Genomic DNA, 19,704 nt, shown 5'->3' with positions numbered 1-19,704 from the left:
GAGGATCAAGAGGTACGAGGACCAAGAGGTACGAACATCAAGAGGTACCAAGGACCGAAGGGGTGCATGTTCCAAACGGTGTCTGTTGAGACAGGTTGTGTCCGATCCTTATGGATCAGTCTATGACTTGCTAAGTCAAGACATGGTTCACGGTTTGTCTAAGCCAGGAAAGAGTCGCATTGTCTGATCGGTTGCTAAGCCTACCGGATTGGGCTTGAGGCTTACTCGGCCATTTGGATCCAGGCCCAAGGCCGGATCAGGTAAGGAAGTCCGTTGGGCCATTGAGCGGGACTTCATGGACCGGTCGCACTTAAATTCTATCCGGTTAGACGGATTGGTCTTTGGGACGATCCAGACCTGTTCGTGTGTTCTGTTTATCTATTTTGGACCTTCTATCTGATTCTAAGTCAAAGGGTGGTTGGTTGAATGACTTAGGATACGGTATATGGGTTCACATATTTTTATTATTATATTGTCTGAGGTTTATCTATGTTCTAGGAACCAAGCCAAGCATTGTAGAATCATCCAGTTCTATTCTCGGTTATGATTAATGCTTATCTGGTTGTGGTTTCAGGAACTAAGGATGGTTCTGGTCAAGCCAATGAGCCGTGAAGGCTCGGTCAGTGAGAGGCTGTGTAACGTGTGGTTAGATGATGTTAGGGATGAACTAGTGATTGTCTATGAAACTGTTAAGAAGTTGTGTATCGGATCTCATGTTTCTAAGTAATACAATTTATACACATTTATGTTCTGCTATGCTATCTGTTTATTTGTTTTAGAACCTCAGATTCGAATATGACTTAATAAATAAAAGACTTAAAATGAGTCAAACAAGCAAGAAATTAATAAGTAAGCCCGCGGATTCTGTTGGGTCGAAAGGCCAGGGTTCGGGTCTTACACTATTCCTCGTCCCCGCATTAGGAATGCGAAACAGAAAAGAGAAGCCTTCCATTTTCGACACCACAATGTCCCTATGGTGTTTACTCCATATACCATTGACGATGTTATGCAGAGTGCCTTGGGAGGGAGGGTCAGAGTAAAATTGTCCAATGACAACCGGCTCCCAAGACTTCCTGTTATTTTCTATGACGGAGTTCGGAATCCTGATACACGCTTCACCTGAGGGTAGAGTGTAAGCTTCACCTTTCTTTGAAAGCCTCTTTCCAATACCTTTGGCGTGGGCGCACCAGTCGGGTTTTGGTGGGTCGATGGCTTTACCAGGCTCCTGGAGAACCACATTCAGTGGCGGTTGAAGTGCACCGACATCAACACTAACACCTTTCGCTGGCTTATCCCTGACAGAGTGGCTCTCAGTTTCGGTTTCACCAGAAGCTAACTGCGAGCTCGAACCGACGTTGGCATCAGCAGTAGCTAGAGGTAAGGGAGAGGAGGGAGCCATTTTATCGTCGTCGATAGGTAGCTCAACCGGTGCTACGGCGAAAAAGGTGTTTGGAGAGGCAGGGCTCGACTCGACAGTAGCTGATTCGTGGGGGTTTAAAGGAGCCACTTTGCACGCAATGCTTGCTGGCTCTTCCTGATCTGTGGCAGAGGTGCTCTGCGGCGAAGCGGAGCTCGACTCAGGCACAATTACAGAGACTTCGTTTGCAGAAGAAGGATCGGTCGGGGAGGCGACGATCACTGTCTGATTGGACGAAGCATCAACGGAGGTAGTAGCTAGATCTGCAACTCCTTCGGCTTGTTGAGCAACCGCACCAGCGAGGAGGCCAGATTGGGCATCAGAAACAATCAAATCGGAGTGAATTACCAGATCTACCGCATCAAACAACGGGGGTGGGGACGATTTCGCCGGAGAGGGCCTCTTAGGAGGGTATTTCCCCGGAGACTTCTTGGGTTTCTTATTCTTCATCTTCGCCGCTAGAGAAGGGGGCGTAGATGAATAGAGGGTGAGGAGCCGACGCCTAATAAGACGCCGATGAGCGGCGAGAAGGGACGACACGGTGTAGAACAGAGGAATCACCTTGGGAGTCGCCTAGGAGAGAGAAAAGTTACCGTTTCTCGATAATATTGTCATTTCACAATGGGTTTTTCAATCTCATAAAACCAAACCAATTAAAACCAAACATAACTGAATATATCGAATGGATGTTATTTAAAAAAAACAACAGAATATGGATATTGTTCAGTATACGAACTGATCAAACCAAATAATTCGAAGAAGCTGATTAATTAAAACATATTAGTATATTTATATGTGAATTTTATATAAAATTAAAAATACATAGATAATTTATTTTATTAATATAATATTCATATTTAAAACATTTATTTTAATATTTTCATTTTCATCAAATTAAATAAACTATTTTTGAAATTTTTATTGGTAAATATTTGTATAAAAGATAATTATTTAATAATATTATAATATTACTATTTTCTTACATTTATTTTTAATAGTTAAAAAAACAGATAATATTTTATTTAGAAGTTTGAATACTGGGTGGGATATATAAAAATCTGATTTCTAATAATATAAACTAAAATTTGTTATAGCAGATAAATAAAATTATGGCTTTTACTATAAAACTGAATAAATCGAAATTTTAAGTATATAAACCGAATCAAACTAAAGTAGATTTTTTGTGTGATCCAAAGTAAAATAGATATGATAGTAATATGGTAACTACTCCCTCTCTACGTTTTTTTTTACATGACGTTTTAGAACTTTTGTTTTTTGTTTTGAAATAGTTGTCGTTTTTCAGAAATCAATGCAAAATGTAATGGTAAATGACTTTACTTATCCTTGCATTGTTATTATACATTTCGGTCAACAATCTCAAGTTTCAAGTGGAACAACACAACAAGTACTCTATGTGTTTTATGAGAGATGAAAATTTCAAGCCAATTAACAATTTAATAATTGAAGAAACAAATTAATAGTATTAGCATAATTGTTATTTTTATTCCTTCAAACCACGAAATGATTAAGAAATAGAAATTGGAATCAGTTAAATTTGACTAAATAGTGATGATGATCATAATGATTTACAATAAATTGTCAGCATTGAAAATATAACGAAAATGATAGAAAATGTATTGTATCAACTGTCCTAATCTACGTGAAATGTTCTAAAACGTCATATATAATCGAAGGGAGGGAGTAATATTTATAAACCAAAATATAAAAAAAAATAAAAAATCTAATAGAAATCTAGATTGAACACCCTTAGACTATGGTTATGAATGGAAGGACAGGACAAGTGCAGTTCTCCTGCACGTGTAGTCCTCCCGCAATACATTCACCATTTACGTTTTTCTGTTTTCAAAAGCAGTTTAAGCGGAAGATCTGCATGCAGTTCAATATTTTTGTCGTTTTGTAAAAAAAACGGCATGCAGATCTCATCCGCTAACATTTGGTGGTGTTGATCTGCTTTTTTTTCTTTTTGATAATAAATAATTTTGTTATAGACATTTAACTTTAAATATATATTTATCTGATTTTATAAATAATGTACAATGATTAGCTCAAACTATATAGTTTACACTAATATTGTTTGTGTTGTTTTAAAATTATAAGCATGACGTTCAATCGCCGACAAAACGTAACATTTTCAAATGAAGAATATATAAATCTTCCTACATAAATATCAACATTGGTAAGTAGTTAATATTTTTTTTTATGTTTTAAAATAGTTAATATATAGGTAAATGATTGAAATTTTGTAAATCTATTGTGAGAAGACAATTTTAAATGAAATCTTAACCGAGAACTTATATTTATTGAGTTGTACGATCAAATAATTTTCATGACTAATTACCGTTTCAAATATCTTACACCCACTGGTAGAGAGTTTTCTGGTGGTAAATTTAACCAAAAATTCAATATTAGTGTAACCTACCGGTTCTCTCAAAAAAATTTTGATCACCTAAAAAGAAAATATAAAAAGTATAAGTATCTTATAAAACATTTACATGCATTTCGGCTGATCCTATAACATCAAAAATATTTGTTTAGATATCTAGGTGTAATTTTTATTGTTTTAATATATGATCTATAGTTTGAACTGATTTTGTCATTCATAAGTTATAATAAATTATTTGATCGGTTTGATCTGCTTCTCTTATGTATGTTCCGTTTAATCTGCAGTTCTCCTGTTTGCATTTGTCACTGCTTAATCAATCCCGTTTGAACTGCTTTTACAAACAATACAATTACCCCCCAACTTGACAATGTCTTAAACTCCCACCAAAACAAGGCAAGATAATTTTTCTTTTCTATTCATAAAATAACGTCACACCTGCCATATCTAATCCATGTCTGCAACACAAACAAAAATTTGAATTCCCCCATAAAGTGAGGAGAGAGAGAGAGCGCAAGTAAAATACTGTATACCAATCAATTCCTTTCTTTTGATGCATGAAAAAAGATCTAGATATGACTTCAAAAGAGCCAAATGCACAGCTGGATGCAATCCAAATCCGATGCAATGAAAACATGTTAGCTGTAAAAATGGTCCTACTCTTTCTTTTCTTTCATTATTACACTCAGAATCAATTATTATATTCACTTATTATCTCTCTCTCTCTCTCTCTCTCTCTCTCTCTCTCTCTCTCAAACCAATAAAGTCTCTGTTTTTCTACTCAAAGAGAGGTTTTTTGTAGACATAGAAGAATAAATTCTTGTCCTGAGTGTAGTACAAAGTGGAGCCCCACTGAGTGATGCCCTCACAGCAACGGCTTCATTCCCCAAACTCTCTTTTATCTCTTCTCTTGTTTTGAGTGATCCATCTTTACGAAGATGGGTGTTTTTGTCTACTTATTATTGTCCTGAAATCACACGTAGAATCCAACGTGGCATCTCTCTCCACTGTATGCCAGCTCACTCACACTCCCTCCCCTCTCTCGCATTTTATAAATGTCCTCCTCTCTCACTTGTTTCCTCCACCGAGTCAAGTCTGTGAGACTGTAGAGTGAAAAAGAGAGACATTTAAATACAAAATGGTGGGTATGGGTTGGTTCATGTGTATGATGATGATGGTGTGTGTGATTTCTTGTGGTGAAGCTGCTCCTGGAGCTAAGTTCGAGGACCTTTACCGTTCAAGCTGGGCTATGGATCATTGTGTCAACGATGGAGAAGTCACAAAACTCAAGCTTGACAACTCCTCTGGTACATAATCTATAACCAATCCATTTCTTCTCTCTGTTCTGTTTCCTCTGTTTTGTTTTCCTCTGTTTCTTCTGGTGTTTATGTAAACTCATGTTTGATTCATTGTTTCAGGAGCTGGGTTCGAGTCGAGGAGAAAGTATTTGTTCGGTAAAGTCTCTATCCAGATTAAGCTCGTCGAGGGTGACTCAGCAGGAACCGTCACTGCTTTCTACGTACGGAACAAACAAAAAACACTTTTTCGCTCTGTTTCTTGGGACTCAAATCTTCTTACCATGTTTTCTCCTTTCTTACAGATGTCTTCAGAAGGTTCGAACCACAACGAGTTTGACTTCGAGTTCTTAGGTAACACAACGGGTGAGCCTTACATAGTCCAAACAAACGTCTACGTGAACGGAGTTGGAAACAGAGAGCAAAGACTCAACCTTTGGTTCGATCCCACCACTGACTTCCACACTTACTCTATCCTCTGGAGTAAACGCAGTGTTGTGTAAGTCTTCTTTATACCAAAGTTTTTCTCTTTTTGCTTAGACCCATTTTTAATGATTCTTTCTTTTTATTTAATCACAGGTTTATGGTGGATGAGACACCTATTCGTGTCCACAAGAACCTTGAAGATAAAGGCATCCCATTTGCTAAAGACCAAGCGATGGGAGTGTACAGCTCCATATGGAACGCAGATGATTGGGCAACACAAGGAGGTCTTGTGAAAACGGACTGGAGTCACGCTCCTTTCATTGCTTCTTACAAAGATTTCAAGATTGATGCTTGTGAGGTTCCGACAACAACTGACCTAAGCAAGTGTAATGGAGAAGACCAGAGATTCTGGTGGGATGAGCCAACTGTGTCTGAGTTGAGTCTTCATCAGAATCATCAGCTTATTTGGGTTCGAGCTAACCATATGATCTATGATTATTGCTATGATGCTGCGAGGTTTCCTGTTACTCCTCTTGAGTGCCAGCACCATCGCCATTTGTAGTTTAATGTCCGATCTTGTGTTTTAACTTGGGCAAGAAGTTATTGTGGTCAAGAGTACATGTGGCTCTTTGATGATTCTGTTTATGTATAAATAATCAAATTTCTATTGATTTTGCTGAATTTTAAATTTGGGTTTAAATAGAAAATGCCATATTTGTGGAAACAGCCTCAAACACACTTAACGTTATAACTTTTAAGGTTTTTTTAATGTTTCAAACCCTAATCTCGAGGAAAACAAAAGCTTGATTATGTATTATTGCTTTCTTTAACAATGGAGACAGATCTTTAACAATGGTTTAAGATCTTTGACATTGAAGGCACTACCAATTACCACTTCAACTTCCCTCATTGGATTGTAACATCTCAAAAGTTAAGAGCCTTGAATCACAAGTCATCTCACCTTGGTTTTAGATTACCTCCTTAATCATCAATCCTTGGAAGTTTTCAAAAACTTACTTCACTCGCTTAATCTCTTGTGATTCTGTACAACCAACCTCATCTCTAAGATTTCTTCACAGATCCAAACTTTCCTCTTTTAGAGTAATTAGCTCTAGAAATTGTGCTTAGGACTCAAGGAACTTAGGGTTAGTTGCCTCTTTTCCAAGAATTTACTTGAAAGAACTTTTTGCAGCTTGATAGCTTTAGAGGTTTTTGGTGATAAGCTCCAGAGACTTAAAAGGTTGTGAGTTGTTTCCATTTATACTCAGAAGAGACCATTGTGAAGATTAATACACCAAATCCCAAAACTTTCTTATGGAACTCAGACGCAGTCACTACTAGTGTTCATTCCTTAGACAAGTTAGTTTTTCTGCCGGCAAAGCAAAGAAAAAAAAAAGGGGGAGAAGTAGGGTTATGCAACCAAATTTTACTCAAACTATTCTTTAACATTATATATAAAAATATGTATACAATTTTTCGGTATGTATAGAAGGATCGAGGAGATCATAAACATTATTGTTAATATTGTATATTTATTATATAAGATACTCACATATATTTGTATCTATCTAGTTTAACATGGTATCAGAGCTATAATTATCTAATGATCGGCTTTGTTCCTGGTTTTCAATTTTCTTTAAGCCATAGAGCTTCTTTATTTTGTTTCTATCTTCCAAGTTCATCATGAACCTCTGAATCTAAGGCATTGACCTTCCGTTTATCCAAGTCTACCATAGACTTCTGAATCTAAGCCTAGTGCTTCTATTATTCAAACTTCAATGCTTTTGAATTTAAGCCATAAAGCTTCTTTTGAATTTAAGCTATAAGCTTCCAAATTTCTTTTTCCAGTAATATAATAGAAAAGAAAAGAAAAAAAAACCATTTTCTATATTTAAGGTTTTTTGAAAAAAAAAATTCATTTGCTTTCACTTATTTGCATTGTTTTTTTTTAAAAAAAACAACTCATTAAAAAAAAAAACCAAAAAAAAAAAAAAGGTTCCTTCCTTCTCCACCGATTAATACATTTTTTGGTTACTCCATGTTTTACCTTCTACTGCGTCTCAGCCATGTATTGTCGATCTATGCTCCATCTCCAACAAGCAACACTCCCCTCATGTAAGTGTTTGCGCTACACATAGTCAACGAGAACACAACCACCAAAGGAGGCACATCATTATCATCTCTGTCCATTCACCTCCTCACAACCGACACCACCGTCTTCTCCTACTGATCCAAATACTACAATGGCATGATTACTGAGTCAATCTCAAGCAGCTAATTCCACTACAACTCCATTACCACCTTGAGATTGAGGGGGCGTATAGAAGGATCGAGGAGATCATAAACATTATTGTTAATATTGTATATTTATTATATAAGATACTCACATATATTTGTATCTATCTAGTTTAACATGGTATCAGAGCTATAATTATCTAATGATCGGCTTTGTTCCTGGTTTTCAATTTTCTTTAAGCCATAGAGCTTCTTTATTTTGTTTCTATCTTCCAAGTTCATCATGAACCTCTGAATCTAAGGCATTGACCTTCCGTTTATCCAAGTCTACCATAGACTTCTGAATCTAAGCCTAGTGCTTCTATTATTCAAACTTCAATGCTTTTGAATTTAAGCCATAAAGCTTCTTTTGAATTTAAGCTATAAGCTTCCAAATTTCTTTTTCCAGTAATATAATAGAAAAGAAAAGAAAAAAAAACCATTTTCTATATTTAAGGTTTTTTGAAAAAAAAAATTCAAGGCAGAGGGAAGAGGATGATGAGCAACAACACTGAAGAGGTTAAACAAGAAAATCGAACCAATTAATAAAAATATTCCACAATTTAAGCGATGGCGAGTAAATCAGATCGGTTTCTCAATTCCACTATGACTCGATCAAGAGAGAAATATAGTTTTTTTTGTCCAAAGAAGTGTAGATATTATCAAAGCAAAGATTGCTCCGAACGAATCATAAGAAGATAAGGGAAGCAATCAAAGGTTTTTATTTCATTTTTTAATTAGTTATTGGGAATTAACATGAATGGAAGTGCCATACACGCGCAGAGACATGCGTGTTGGTGAGATATGAGATACATATTTTAAACTTAAAAGAGAAATAACCAGGAAGCAATACGTTCTATTCCCATTGGGTCTTTTCTTTTGAGCCTTTTGTTTCAAAGAAAAATGACAGAACATAACCAAATTTACTTCGGTTTAGTTTAGATCGATTCAACTTTAATGCATGCATGATTTTAAGCTACACAAGTTTCATTCAATAAATAAACCAACGGAAAATTTTATCGTAAGAAATTAGGTTAATTGAAATTCATAAGACAAAAAACAATAAATAATTAAAAATAATTTTATAATTATCTAGCTACTTATATTTATATAATATTTATATATCAAAATAACATAAATATATGATTATAATTAATATTTAAATAAAAAAATCGGGCGTAGCCCGGGCCGACCCTAGTTTATTATATAAGATACATATATTTGTATCTATCTAGCTTAACATTATGTCTTCGGCTTCATCTTTCTTTTCTAATTTTTCTTTCCATAAAAATAATTACGTTTTTCTTTTAATACATTAAATGACCAAACATAAAAAAAAAGAATTTAATGATTATTTATTTTCATATTCGAATTTAATGATATATAATAAATTATTAAGTGGTTCATTTAATGTTACTCTTTTAATAATTATATTAAGATTCGTCCAATTAAAAAAAAAAGTTGAGGAGGGCTCTTAACTTGACATGTAAGTATGCTTCTCAAGGTTGTCATTTAAACAATGCTACATGATTAATATATAGGAGATAATACCATTTCTGGCGTAATGTACTTAAACTCGGAGCAGGTCTTTACTAATACGATTTATGGCGTAAAACACTTCTCTCATAGTGGATCGAATTTGGGAGCACAACAACACCAACACCTGCGCTTAAACTAATTGGCTGTCATATCTGTACTCTCATTGGGTAAATATTTGCGATCTAAAATTTCACTTTTCTAATTTATAAATTATACAATAAATGTATATACTATCTTAAAATTCCGGAAAATTGTATATATATATATGATGTAGATAAAAAAACGTAAAAATTAACATTGAATAACATGTATCTAGATAAAATTCCAACAAAAATCAAAAATAAGAATTTATGCAATATAAACCTAATATCAAATAATTTGAATATTTTTATTATTTTTATCTTCACACCGAAAACAATACAATTCTATGAATGTTCTAGAGAAATAAACAGTGGTCCATTCGATTGACTTTACTCAACTTGAAATGATAGACAATTTATTACTTTAACAAGCCTGAGGACCTTTTATTAAAGGTAAATCTCGAGGAATAGGAGTACACTTAAGGGGATGAGCCATTGTGAAGACCATTCCCGAAAGTCTCGTCCATGTTAACCTTGCCTCCTTCTATTTTCCAATCGAAACACTGAATCATCATTCCAATCGATGTTCCTAAAAAGATATAAGCTAGATTTTTTGCAGGACATGCTCTCCTTCCGCCACCGAAAGGAAGGAACTTGAGTACTACTTTCTCCTTTGTGGCATCTTCTTGTTCTGAAGCTAGAAACCTATCTGGCTTGAAGTCATCAGGATATTCCCAGTAATCAGAATCTCTCATCACAGCATAACCATTAACTACAAAGACATAGAACCCACCCATCACACATCCTTCTTGGAGCCTCCTTCCGAAGACAGGGATTGGCGGATACAATCTTAGCCCTTCTTTGACCACCGCTTGCAAATAAGGCAGGTTTGGTAGGTCTGTTTCATGAATCAACCTTGATTTCCCTACGACGGAATCGATTTCTTCTCTCGTTCTCTCCATAGTGCTAGGATTGTTAATGATTTCTGCCATTGTCCACTGTATTGTTTGCTTCGACGTGTCCGTGCCTCCAAGGAAAAGCTCCTGCAAGTTTAAAACTCCTTTTAAATCAGCAAAATAAATTAGCCTAATTAGTGTGATGTGATGATATTTTTTTGTTTACCACGAACAAAGCCTTGATCTGGTCCCTGGTGATCTTATACTCTGATTTTTCGTCTCCTTTTGCTTCCAACAACACGCCCATCAAATTTTTGTTTTTACTGTCGAAGTACAACTATGCACAAACTGTTACAACTCAAAAATTAATACAACTATGCACAGCCGGTACAACTAGAAAACTGGTATAACTACTTATTATTTTTTTAGTATTGCTTTTAGTGTGCATCACATTTTAAATGTGTATCATGTTTTAAACATTTAGTTTGAAACACTAATGTCGAGTAGTTGTACTAGTTGTACCATTCTTATTTATTATTGAGTAGGTGCATTAGTTATACCAAAATACATCTAAATTTTTGGGTTGACTTGATGATTTATGGGGCTTACAAGTAGGCTGAGATGGAGAAGCCATTGATAGTTCCGAGAAAAGATCGCGTTGAGGGTTCGGTGGAGATGCGGTTTCTCTCTCGCAATTCCAAGTCCACTTGTTTGGATTTGACGAAGACCCACCATGGATACCACCGCTGACCTTCCTCTTCTTCGCCACGACTTCACTCTTCTTTGTCGCATCTTTCTTCTTTTTCACTGCATCTTTCGTCTTTTTCGCTGTGGCATCTCACTTCTTCACAGTAGAGGTCTTCTTTCTCTTCATCGACGGTGGTCACCCTTACTCATCGCCGACGCTCCCTCCTACTTTTTCCAGTGATTCGTGTTTTTTTGGAACCATGTTTGAATACTTTTCTCGTTCCGCATATACCTTTTTGGCCTTGAGAACAAAAATATGAAATGATTTTTTTTGAAAATTGTACAACTAGTATAACTAGTTGAACTTTTAAATAAATCATTATCTAAATCAGATATTATTAAAATATAATATTCATGTATTTGATACATGCAGGCGGGGAAAAATTAGGCCAACATGTCTTATTGGTTCTACATCATCTTTTTTCTAGCATTTTTATACGCTGAAAACAAAAAATAAAGATCACGATATTAATTGTAAAGTTGTAGTAGTTATACAATTTTTCTTGTATCCGTTATATTGGTTATACTAAATATATTTATACTAGTTATATGTCTTTTAGTTGTTCTAGTTGTACTAATTTGATTTTTACTAGTTGTACTAGTTGGAGTTTGTACTAGTTATATAAGTTATACTCTGCGTTCTTCTTTATTTTGAATCTCGTTTGTAAAAGGTGAAATTTGAATCTACATAAGATATAATTGATTAAATATAACTATAGGTTGATCGATTTGAGTTAAGAAAAAAAATTGGTGGATAGTTGAAGATTTTTTTTTATTTTGTTTTAAGGTGAAAGAACATTAATGGCGAAGAAAGGAGGAAGAAGAATATTAGGGTTAAAGTTGGGTCGGGTTTGGGTCAGGATCCGGGTCTTAATCTGGGTAGGATAGTAATGGCATAGGTTAGTAAATATGTTTAAGTTGTTAGGTCTCATGGTCTTTTCTTCCTAATTTCCATTTATTTTTAATTCATTTTTAAAATAAAAAAGCAAGAGGTCAATATTAGATTTTTTTTGACCCCTTGTGGTCTATTCTAGCATTTGATCGGACTTTAATCTCAAATGAGACAAACGGGTGAAAAAAAATCTACAACCACCTATTTTAATCTACATGGAACAATAATTAGAAAATTACAATATTGTCATTAATGAAAGAACAATATGAGCCATTCGATTCTCTTTTCTCTCTTTAAACTAGAGTCGTCGGATCATAAAGAAAGAAGAGATTATGATATTTACGAAAACGCCATTAATGAAGTATCAATCATAGCCGTTAGATCATCTTGTCTACCATTTAATTATAGTCACACAATTACATATATCTCTCCTTCTCTCTATTCTCTCTTAATCTCAACCGCATGATCATTTCTTCCTTCTTCAATTACAACCATAGGATCTTCCTTATCTCATTCTTTAATTCGACTGGGTATAACTAGTATAACTCGTACAACTGAACATGTTAAGAAATTTTATAAACGGTATATAAATGTTATAATCTATATATAATATGTAGCTACTATAATTAACACGACTAGTAAGTCATGTTTTACATATGAAATAAACAAAAAAATATCCTAATTTGTATATAATGATAAAATTTCATATATTTTATTTGAGATTTATCAACTATATTAGTCATATTATAATGATAAACAAACATCAAACATATTTTTGCAAAGCTATGAAGTGAAAATATTGGTACAATCTCTAAACCGAGACATATATAGAAACAATTGATATCATTTTTATTATATATTAAATGAGTATTACTGGTATAACTGGTACAACTTTAACATTTAATAAATTTGACAAAACCAATTTGGTATTCCATATGAGAAAAAATAATCAAATATCTCAATTTGTATGTACTCATAAGTTTCTCTTAATTTATTTGAAGTTTTGGAATTTTTTTTTTGAAAATTATTACAGAACTCCACAAGTTTACATGATCTACATTATACTTTTAAGGTTTTTTTGGAAAACATACATAAAATGAATTTTTACGAAATTGATGATTTCATTGTAACCGGGCAAAGACATGTAAACATAATTAAGTGGTACAACATATGTAATTTGTATTTATTATGTGGTACAACTGATATTTTACGATTTCACTGCCAAATTACAACTATGCACAATTGGTACAACTCAAAAACTAGTACAACTATGTACAGCCGGTACAACTAGAAAACTAGTACAACTACTTGTTATTTTATTTATTATAAATGACTATATTACCCTCGATGAAAATGCATTCTCAACCATTAGATCTTCTTACCTCTTATAATTTGAGGCACACGATCTTTCTTCTCTCCTTCTCTCTTTCGGTTGGGACCCACTTCCTCTTTCTCTCAACCCTAGATCATTTTTCCCTTGTTCGATCATGGCCACACGATTTCTATCATTTGTATGTGTATAACTAATATAACTTGTACAACTAAACAAGCGAACAAATGATATAACTAGTATTTACGTGACACGACTAATAAATCATGTTTTCCATATGAAATAAACAATAAAATATCTTAATTGGTTAATGGTGACAAAATTTTGTTTATTTTAATTGAGAGTTTTCAATATTTTGTTTTATTTACCAAATGGAGATGCGGTTTCTCTCTCGTGGTTCCAAGCCTGCTTTGTTAAATTTGATGAGGACCACCGTGGACACCACCATCGAGCTTCCTCTTCTTCGTCATGACTTCACTCTTCTTTGCCGTATCTCTCTTCTTCTTCTTCACAGTGTATTTCTTCTTCTTCGTTGCGCCACCTCTCTTTTTCACAGTAGTGTCCTTTTTGTTCATCGCCAGTGAGTCATTCTTACTCATCGTCGACACTCCCTCTTTCTTCTTTTTCAGGTGACTCGTGTATTTGGAACCATGGTTAAATTTTTTTATGGCTCCGTATCTACCTTTTTGGTCTGGAGAAAAAAAAGATGAAGATGGTTTTTTTCCGAAAATAGTACAACAAGTATAACTAGTACAACTTGTAACAAATCATTATCCAAATCAAATATTATTAAAAATATACTATTCATGTATTTAATACATGAAGGCGGGGAAGATTAGACAAACATGTCTTCTTGGTTCTACATCATCATTTTTTTATCATCTTCGTATGCTGAAAACAAAAAATAAAAACCACTATGTTAATTGCAAAGTTGTACTGGTTATACATGTTTTACTTGTATCAGTTATAATGGTTATACTCAGACTATTTATACTAGTTATACTCATTGTAGTTGTACTAGCTGTACCAATTTTAGTTGTACTAGTTGTACTAGTTGAAGTTGTTCTAGTTGTCTTAATAATACTTTGCGTTTCTTCTTTATTTTCAATCTCGTAAGTAAAAGTTGAAATTTGATTCTAGATAAGTATAATTGATTAAACATGACTATGAGTTAGATCGATTTGGGATAAGAAAAAGAAATTTGGTGGATTATTAAAGAAATTTTTTGATTTTGTTTTAAGGTGGAAAAATATTAATGGAGAAAAAAAAGAGGAAGAAGAAGAAGATTAGGGTTAAAATTGGGTCGGATTTTGGGTCTGGATCTGGGTCAAATCTGGGTAGGATAATCATGACATAAACTAGTAAATATGTTTAATTTTTTAGGTTTTATGGTCTTTTACCCCTATTTTTTATTTATTTTTAATATATTTTTGTATTAAGAATATAAGAGGTCCATTCTAGATTTTTTTGATCCCTTTTGTCATATACCAATCTCATTTCAATCTCATTTGATCCCAAAATATCGGTGGTATTTGCAAGATCATGCAGAATCTTTGTGAAATTAAGTGATCGGTTACATACATAGGTTGGTGTTACCGTATTGTCCTTGATCTAGTTTAATAATATATGACGTGTCTAGACGAACTACTGCATAGGTCTGTAATAGGAGATGGCCGATTGTAGTTGTGTTAGAGGCTTCTCCAAGAACATGTTCTTTTCAATTAAATGTATTAGTTATTTACTGTTTAATATGTGGTTATAGACAGACGCATATATTTATCAATAGTAAAAGAAAAAATGAGAATACAACCCTAAGAAAATCTATTGTGGGAAACTATCGAAATTGAGCTATATCACCACTAACTCAACCGGATAAAAGAGAAGAGACAGACTTCCACACCGCCGTTCTGTCACTGTGTGGAACATCAGCTCCGACCAGAAACAAAATCAAGCTAGAAAGCTGATTTTTTTTAAAAGCTCGTTATTTGGTTGAAATTGATTAAGAACTTAGAAATATTGACAAGTATTGTGGCATTTTGGTTGAAATTGATTAAAATTCTGTAAATATTAAGAAGCCTTGTTTTTGATCGTCTTTTGGTTGTAATTAGTTTTTCTATTAAAGATTTGTAAGTTTTGATAGTAAAAATGAAAAAATGAAGCTTATACGAAGAAAATCAATGTTGGCTTCGATGGAGAGTTACAGAAACTGATAAATCCCGAAAAGAAAAAAATGAGTTAATTACAAAAGAGCTACTCATTTAAATATTTATTTTTTAAAATAAGTCAAGCGAGCGTTAAATCCGGGATTAGTGTGTGTGTGTGTTTTTACAAGGCGTGTTACCAGTAGACCAAGTGTATATAGTTTGTTAAACTCATAGAAGCATTTAATTATTCGTAAGTTTAAATTTTAAAATAAAATACCTTCATATCCGGTTTAATCTCTGATTACAACATTGATACAGTCGACATCAATGAATAGTAAATGGCACAAGTATTACGAAAACATCATGTATATCCGGTTATTAACAAGTGTTGCCAGTTATATTTTTACAACACCGGGTATACGTCAACTAAAAAGGATAATAATGCTGCTAGATGTAAATTGATGATATTACATGACTTGCATAAGTGTGAGGTCATTTGAATAAAGTAATGTGTTGAGTATGTATTATAACCGGATAAGACAAAAATAATCTGGATTAAACCGACAATATCCAAAAAATAATTTATGTATATGTATTATAATAGAACCGGATAATGCAAAGATAATCCGGGTTATGACAATAATATCTAGAACATGCTTTAGGTATTGTAATGTGAATGCATATTAAGACAATATAATGATTATAAGTTTGAGTGTATAAATATAAAAGATAGAGTATATGTACTCGTGATTCCTAACCGGATGTTGCACAATTAATCAAGAAAAAACTTGCTAGTTGATATATTAGCCAAGCTAAGCATGTTGGAAATGACTTTATGCATGATTGAGTCTGCTCGATCCAAACTCGTCAGCATGTTCCCAAGATCCTCTACCTTCTCTGTGTTGTGGTTCATATCATAATCATCAACAACCTCATATCATTCTTGAAACTTCGGACAAAACATACAAACATTGTCTGTTTCAAAGATCCTACATGAAAAACATCAAAACTTAAGATTATATGAAAAGCAGTAAGAACAACAAATGTGCATATAAGACTAAAAGTTCTTGTTGAAGCTACCATAATCCTTTAAGAGCTGTTCAAAATGAGGCTTACAGTACAAGTCACATTCCATTGATGAATATTTTCTGAGCTGAAAAGTCTAGGAAAAACTGTGACTTTGCACCATAAAGTAACAATATCATTCACACTCATAGCAACCTACAACAACATGACCAAACCAATAATTTAAGATTGGAAAACAGTACTAATAACAGTCACACAAGACTCAGAATTGATTGTGTTACCAAGTCAATTCCAATGGAGTGATTAAAGTCTCAAAGGCCAACTTAAGTTTAGATCCTACACCATCTGTACCAGCTACGAGATAATAATCACCTGCTCCTCACAAACATAGCCAAAACCAAGGAAACAATTTGAAAAATTAAAAATTTAAACATTCTCATCATGAAAGTTTGCAGCTTTATAATATATATTTGTACCTAGTGGAAAGAGACCACAAAATCCATCCATTCCAAGAGCCATGTTCGCGATTCTTTTAATGAGCCCAACCCGACATCAATATCAAACACTGACTGAGACTTTTCGGTTTTGTTGTCTTTCTTCCACAATTATAAAACATTTATTTTTAGGTTCTTCTGGGGAAAGCTGGCAGAGAGAAGCGTTGGAAATTGTGAAATGGAGGAGAATGATATGATTGAAGGAATCAGAAGCGGAGGAGAAGTAGAAAGAGGAAGAATAAATACTACAACAAGAGTAGAGTAATTAACCAACGAAGTTCAAGCAAACAAGATAAATAGTTAAAAAAAAAAAAACAGTGAAAAAAGAATATTACTAGAGAGAGACTGAGAAATTTAAAGAGAACTTCTTGCACATATCAAAAGACAAGCAATAGAACTGCTAAGATCAACAAATCCAACATAATATGTCTCCAACACCTGATAATAAAACACTAATCAAACATAGAGAATGCGAAATCCAAATCTGATAACCAAAAAAGAAGAATTCAAATTAACCTTAAATATTTGTGCAAGTAGGAGAAACAAATCACAGAACTAAATGTTGACAACGCCATAGCAGCTCCACCTCCATGGATTATTGCATCAATTAACCACAAAGATAGGCATAATAAATTTTGGGAAGGTGCTATACTTTTTTTGGAGTAAAGAAATTTCTGTATAAAAAAAGAAAATAAATTGCTATACAATGACGATAGAGACAAGTGATGATGAAGGAAAAAATGGGAGAAGTAGATAAAAGCTAGTGAAATACAATTTTTTATATTAATGTTTCTCTAGCTATACGTCAGCTAATGGTACGGTCAGAGCTATTTGCACACCTAGCCGTAGGGTTGATATCACTCAAATTATTCTAAGAAGTGAATTACTCTCTCAAATAAAAAGTTCAGTTGTAGTACTTAGGGATCGAATCCACAGAGAGCCTAGGATTACAAAATAGATTTATAGTCTTCGAATTAAAGCTAGATTTATTGGTTTTTAAACCAGTAAATGAATTGGCAAGCAAAGTTATTGCTCGATTGATTTTTTTTTTGAGGTTGTTAACAGTTGGGATAATAGCTAGATTCAGGTATAATCTCAGGTATAATAAGTAAATGACTTAATTTGTGTGTTTTTGGGTTTTATTGATATAATTGTTCTCGAACTCAAACTCAGATATAATCAATTGGATTATCTAATCTGGATCTCGGATTTCAACTGTCGTATGTTAACCGCAAGAAAGTGTCGACCGATGATTCGTAAAGAATATCGGTCGATACACCTTTCAAAATATCGATCGACAGAACTATTGTTGCGTCAATCGATGCTTCTTCCAGAAAGCTTTACGTACATGTTTGATTTGTGTTCTCCAATTTTCTAGACCAACTCTCGTCTGTATCTAGTCAGTTAGATCATACTAGTTTATTTTCAGGTATTGAGTCAAGCAATGGCTTGATCTCAATTAATCCTAAGATCTAAGTTTAAAGGGTGATCAATCCTAAACTTAGCTTTAAGAACAACTATACGAAGAACTATATTTTTAAACACCCTAGCAACAGTTTAAGTTAGCATTACATGTATCAGCCTATTGAGAAACCTAAATCCAACAGTAAGGACTACTCAGACAAATTCATAAGGCACCTAGTTATGATGGTCTAAACAATACTTAAATAAAATGAATAATAAAAGTAAGCAATAAAGTAAATGAAAGCAAAGGAGTTCAAGATCTTCTCTGTTTTGCAGTTCAGATCTATCTCTCCTATCCTAAGCTCTCTCTCCAATGGTGGTTTGTTGCTTCTTTCCAAACTAGGTCACCAAAAGATTTCTAGCCAAGTATGCCTATAAAATGATACAAAACCCTAATAATATAGCCTAACAGGCGGCCAGAAACTTAGAATGTAATTATTGAAACTTTTGTGAAACTTGCAATCTTCTAATTTTGTCATTAACTCTCGGGTAGCTTCGCCTTCGATCGATGAGAAGAGCTTTTTATCGATCGATATTTTTTGGTAACCGTCGGTCGATATTCTGATAAATAATCGACTATCTCCTATTTCCAGCAAAGCTCAAAAGGTCTCCAAATAGCTCCAAATACATCATTTTCCTATAGTAAGTACCCGAACCTGTAGTTGCTCTAAAAAAGGTTCAAATGCATATGAAAGACTCTAAAAACATGTATAAACCATGGATAAAAGTTGGTGAAATCCATGGTCCATCAAGGGTTAATGTCGGGATCTAGAATTTCTAATAGTGTCTTTTCCATTTACCTAATCTATATTATTAAAAGAGAAGTACCCATTTGAAAATGTTCTTACTTCATTAATTAAACTTCCTATTTTTTTACTTGTCTTTTTCAGTTGCATTTATGAAATATCCTAAAACGAATAAAACTGCCTAATTTATTACATGTCTTTTCAATTACATAAATGAAATATGCTTAAATGAATTTAAACTTCCTATTTTATTGTTTGACTTTTTCATTTACCTTAATGAAATATCCTTAAATAAATTTGGACGTAATGTCATTTAATCAACAAAAAAAAACTCATGAGTTATCCTTACGTGCATAATTTTAATAATGGAGATTTTAAAAAACGTGCATCATTAAAATGTTACCTAAAACATACAGCACTAATATATAACATGCATCAATAAAACTAGAATTTGACTCACACAATTGTACGGATATTATTTTCAGTTGATTAAATTAAAAAATATTTATTTATTCAAAAAATATTTAAGAATG

The 19,704-nt window shown here is 33.6% G+C and overlaps 2 protein-coding genes and 1 long non-coding RNA gene across 5 annotated transcripts; 1 reads left to right on the top strand and 2 right to left on the bottom strand.

Moving 5' to 3' along the window:
- Nucleotides 1-4,873: 4,873 nt before the first annotated feature.
- LOC106334510 (xyloglucan endotransglucosylase/hydrolase protein 9) lies at nucleotides 4,874-6,227 on the top strand. Its single transcript, XM_013772800.1, has 4 exons — nucleotides 4,874-5,125; nucleotides 5,237-5,337; nucleotides 5,419-5,612; nucleotides 5,693-6,227. Exons 1-4 carry the CDS (start codon nucleotides 4,957-4,959, stop codon nucleotides 6,099-6,101), a joined length of 873 nt encoding a protein of 290 aa, XP_013628254.1. The 5' UTR covers nucleotides 4,874-4,956; the 3' UTR covers nucleotides 6,102-6,227.
- A 3,642-nt stretch (nucleotides 6,228-9,869) lies between these two features.
- Nucleotides 9,870-10,635, bottom strand: LOC106334513 (cytochrome P450 705A20-like). Its single transcript, XM_013772802.1, has 2 exons — nucleotides 10,555-10,635; nucleotides 9,870-10,475 (listed from the first exon to the last, which is right to left on the bottom strand). The coding sequence occupies exons 1-2, from the start codon at nucleotides 10,633-10,635 to the stop codon at nucleotides 9,912-9,914; spliced, it is 645 nt and encodes a 214-aa protein (XP_013628256.1). The 3' UTR covers nucleotides 9,870-9,911.
- A 5,417-nt stretch (nucleotides 10,636-16,052) lies between these two features.
- On the bottom strand, nucleotides 16,053-17,692 carry LOC106334515. Of its 3 annotated transcripts, none has more exons than XR_001268622.1 (5): nucleotides 17,478-17,692; nucleotides 16,944-17,399; nucleotides 16,749-16,839; nucleotides 16,522-16,662; nucleotides 16,053-16,430 (listed from the first exon to the last, which is right to left on the bottom strand). It is a non-coding gene; the product is annotated as an uncharacterized LOC106334515 (long non-coding RNA). The 3 variants fall into 3 exon arrangements; XR_001268623.1 differs by having other exon boundaries at nucleotides 16,558-16,662; XR_001268621.1 differs by having other exon boundaries at nucleotides 16,053-16,662.
- Between the last annotated feature and the right edge of the window lie 2,012 nt (nucleotides 17,693-19,704).

This window comes from Brassica oleracea, chromosome C3 (genome assembly GCF_000695525.1).
Source record: "Brassica oleracea var. oleracea cultivar TO1000 chromosome C3, BOL, whole genome shotgun sequence".
NCBI lineage: Eukaryota > Viridiplantae > Streptophyta > Magnoliopsida > Brassicales > Brassicaceae > Brassica > Brassica oleracea.
Note: the sequence above shows the minus strand (reverse complement) of the source record. Positions and strands in the feature narration are given on the sequence as shown.

Bases quoted from the DNA above. Each gene is read 5' to 3' on its own strand.
- LOC106334513 (XM_013772802.1), bottom strand. From the start codon at position 10,635: ATGGGCGTGTTGTTGGAAGCAAAAGGAGACGAAAAATCAGAGTATAAG. The intron at 10,476-10,554 runs GTAAACAAAAAA...TTAAACTTGCAG, and splicing joins AGATCAAGGCTTTGTTCGTG to GAGCTTTTCCTTGGAGGCAC.
- LOC106334510 (XM_013772800.1), top strand. From the start codon at position 4,957: ATGGTGGGTATGGGTTGGTTCATGTGTATGATGATGATGGTGTGTGTG. The intron at 5,338-5,418 runs GTACGGAACAAA...CCTTTCTTACAG, and splicing joins GAACCGTCACTGCTTTCTAC to ATGTCTTCAGAAGGTTCGAA. The intron at 5,613-5,692 runs GTAAGTCTTCTT...ATTTAATCACAG, and splicing joins TGGAGTAAACGCAGTGTTGT to GTTTATGGTGGATGAGACAC.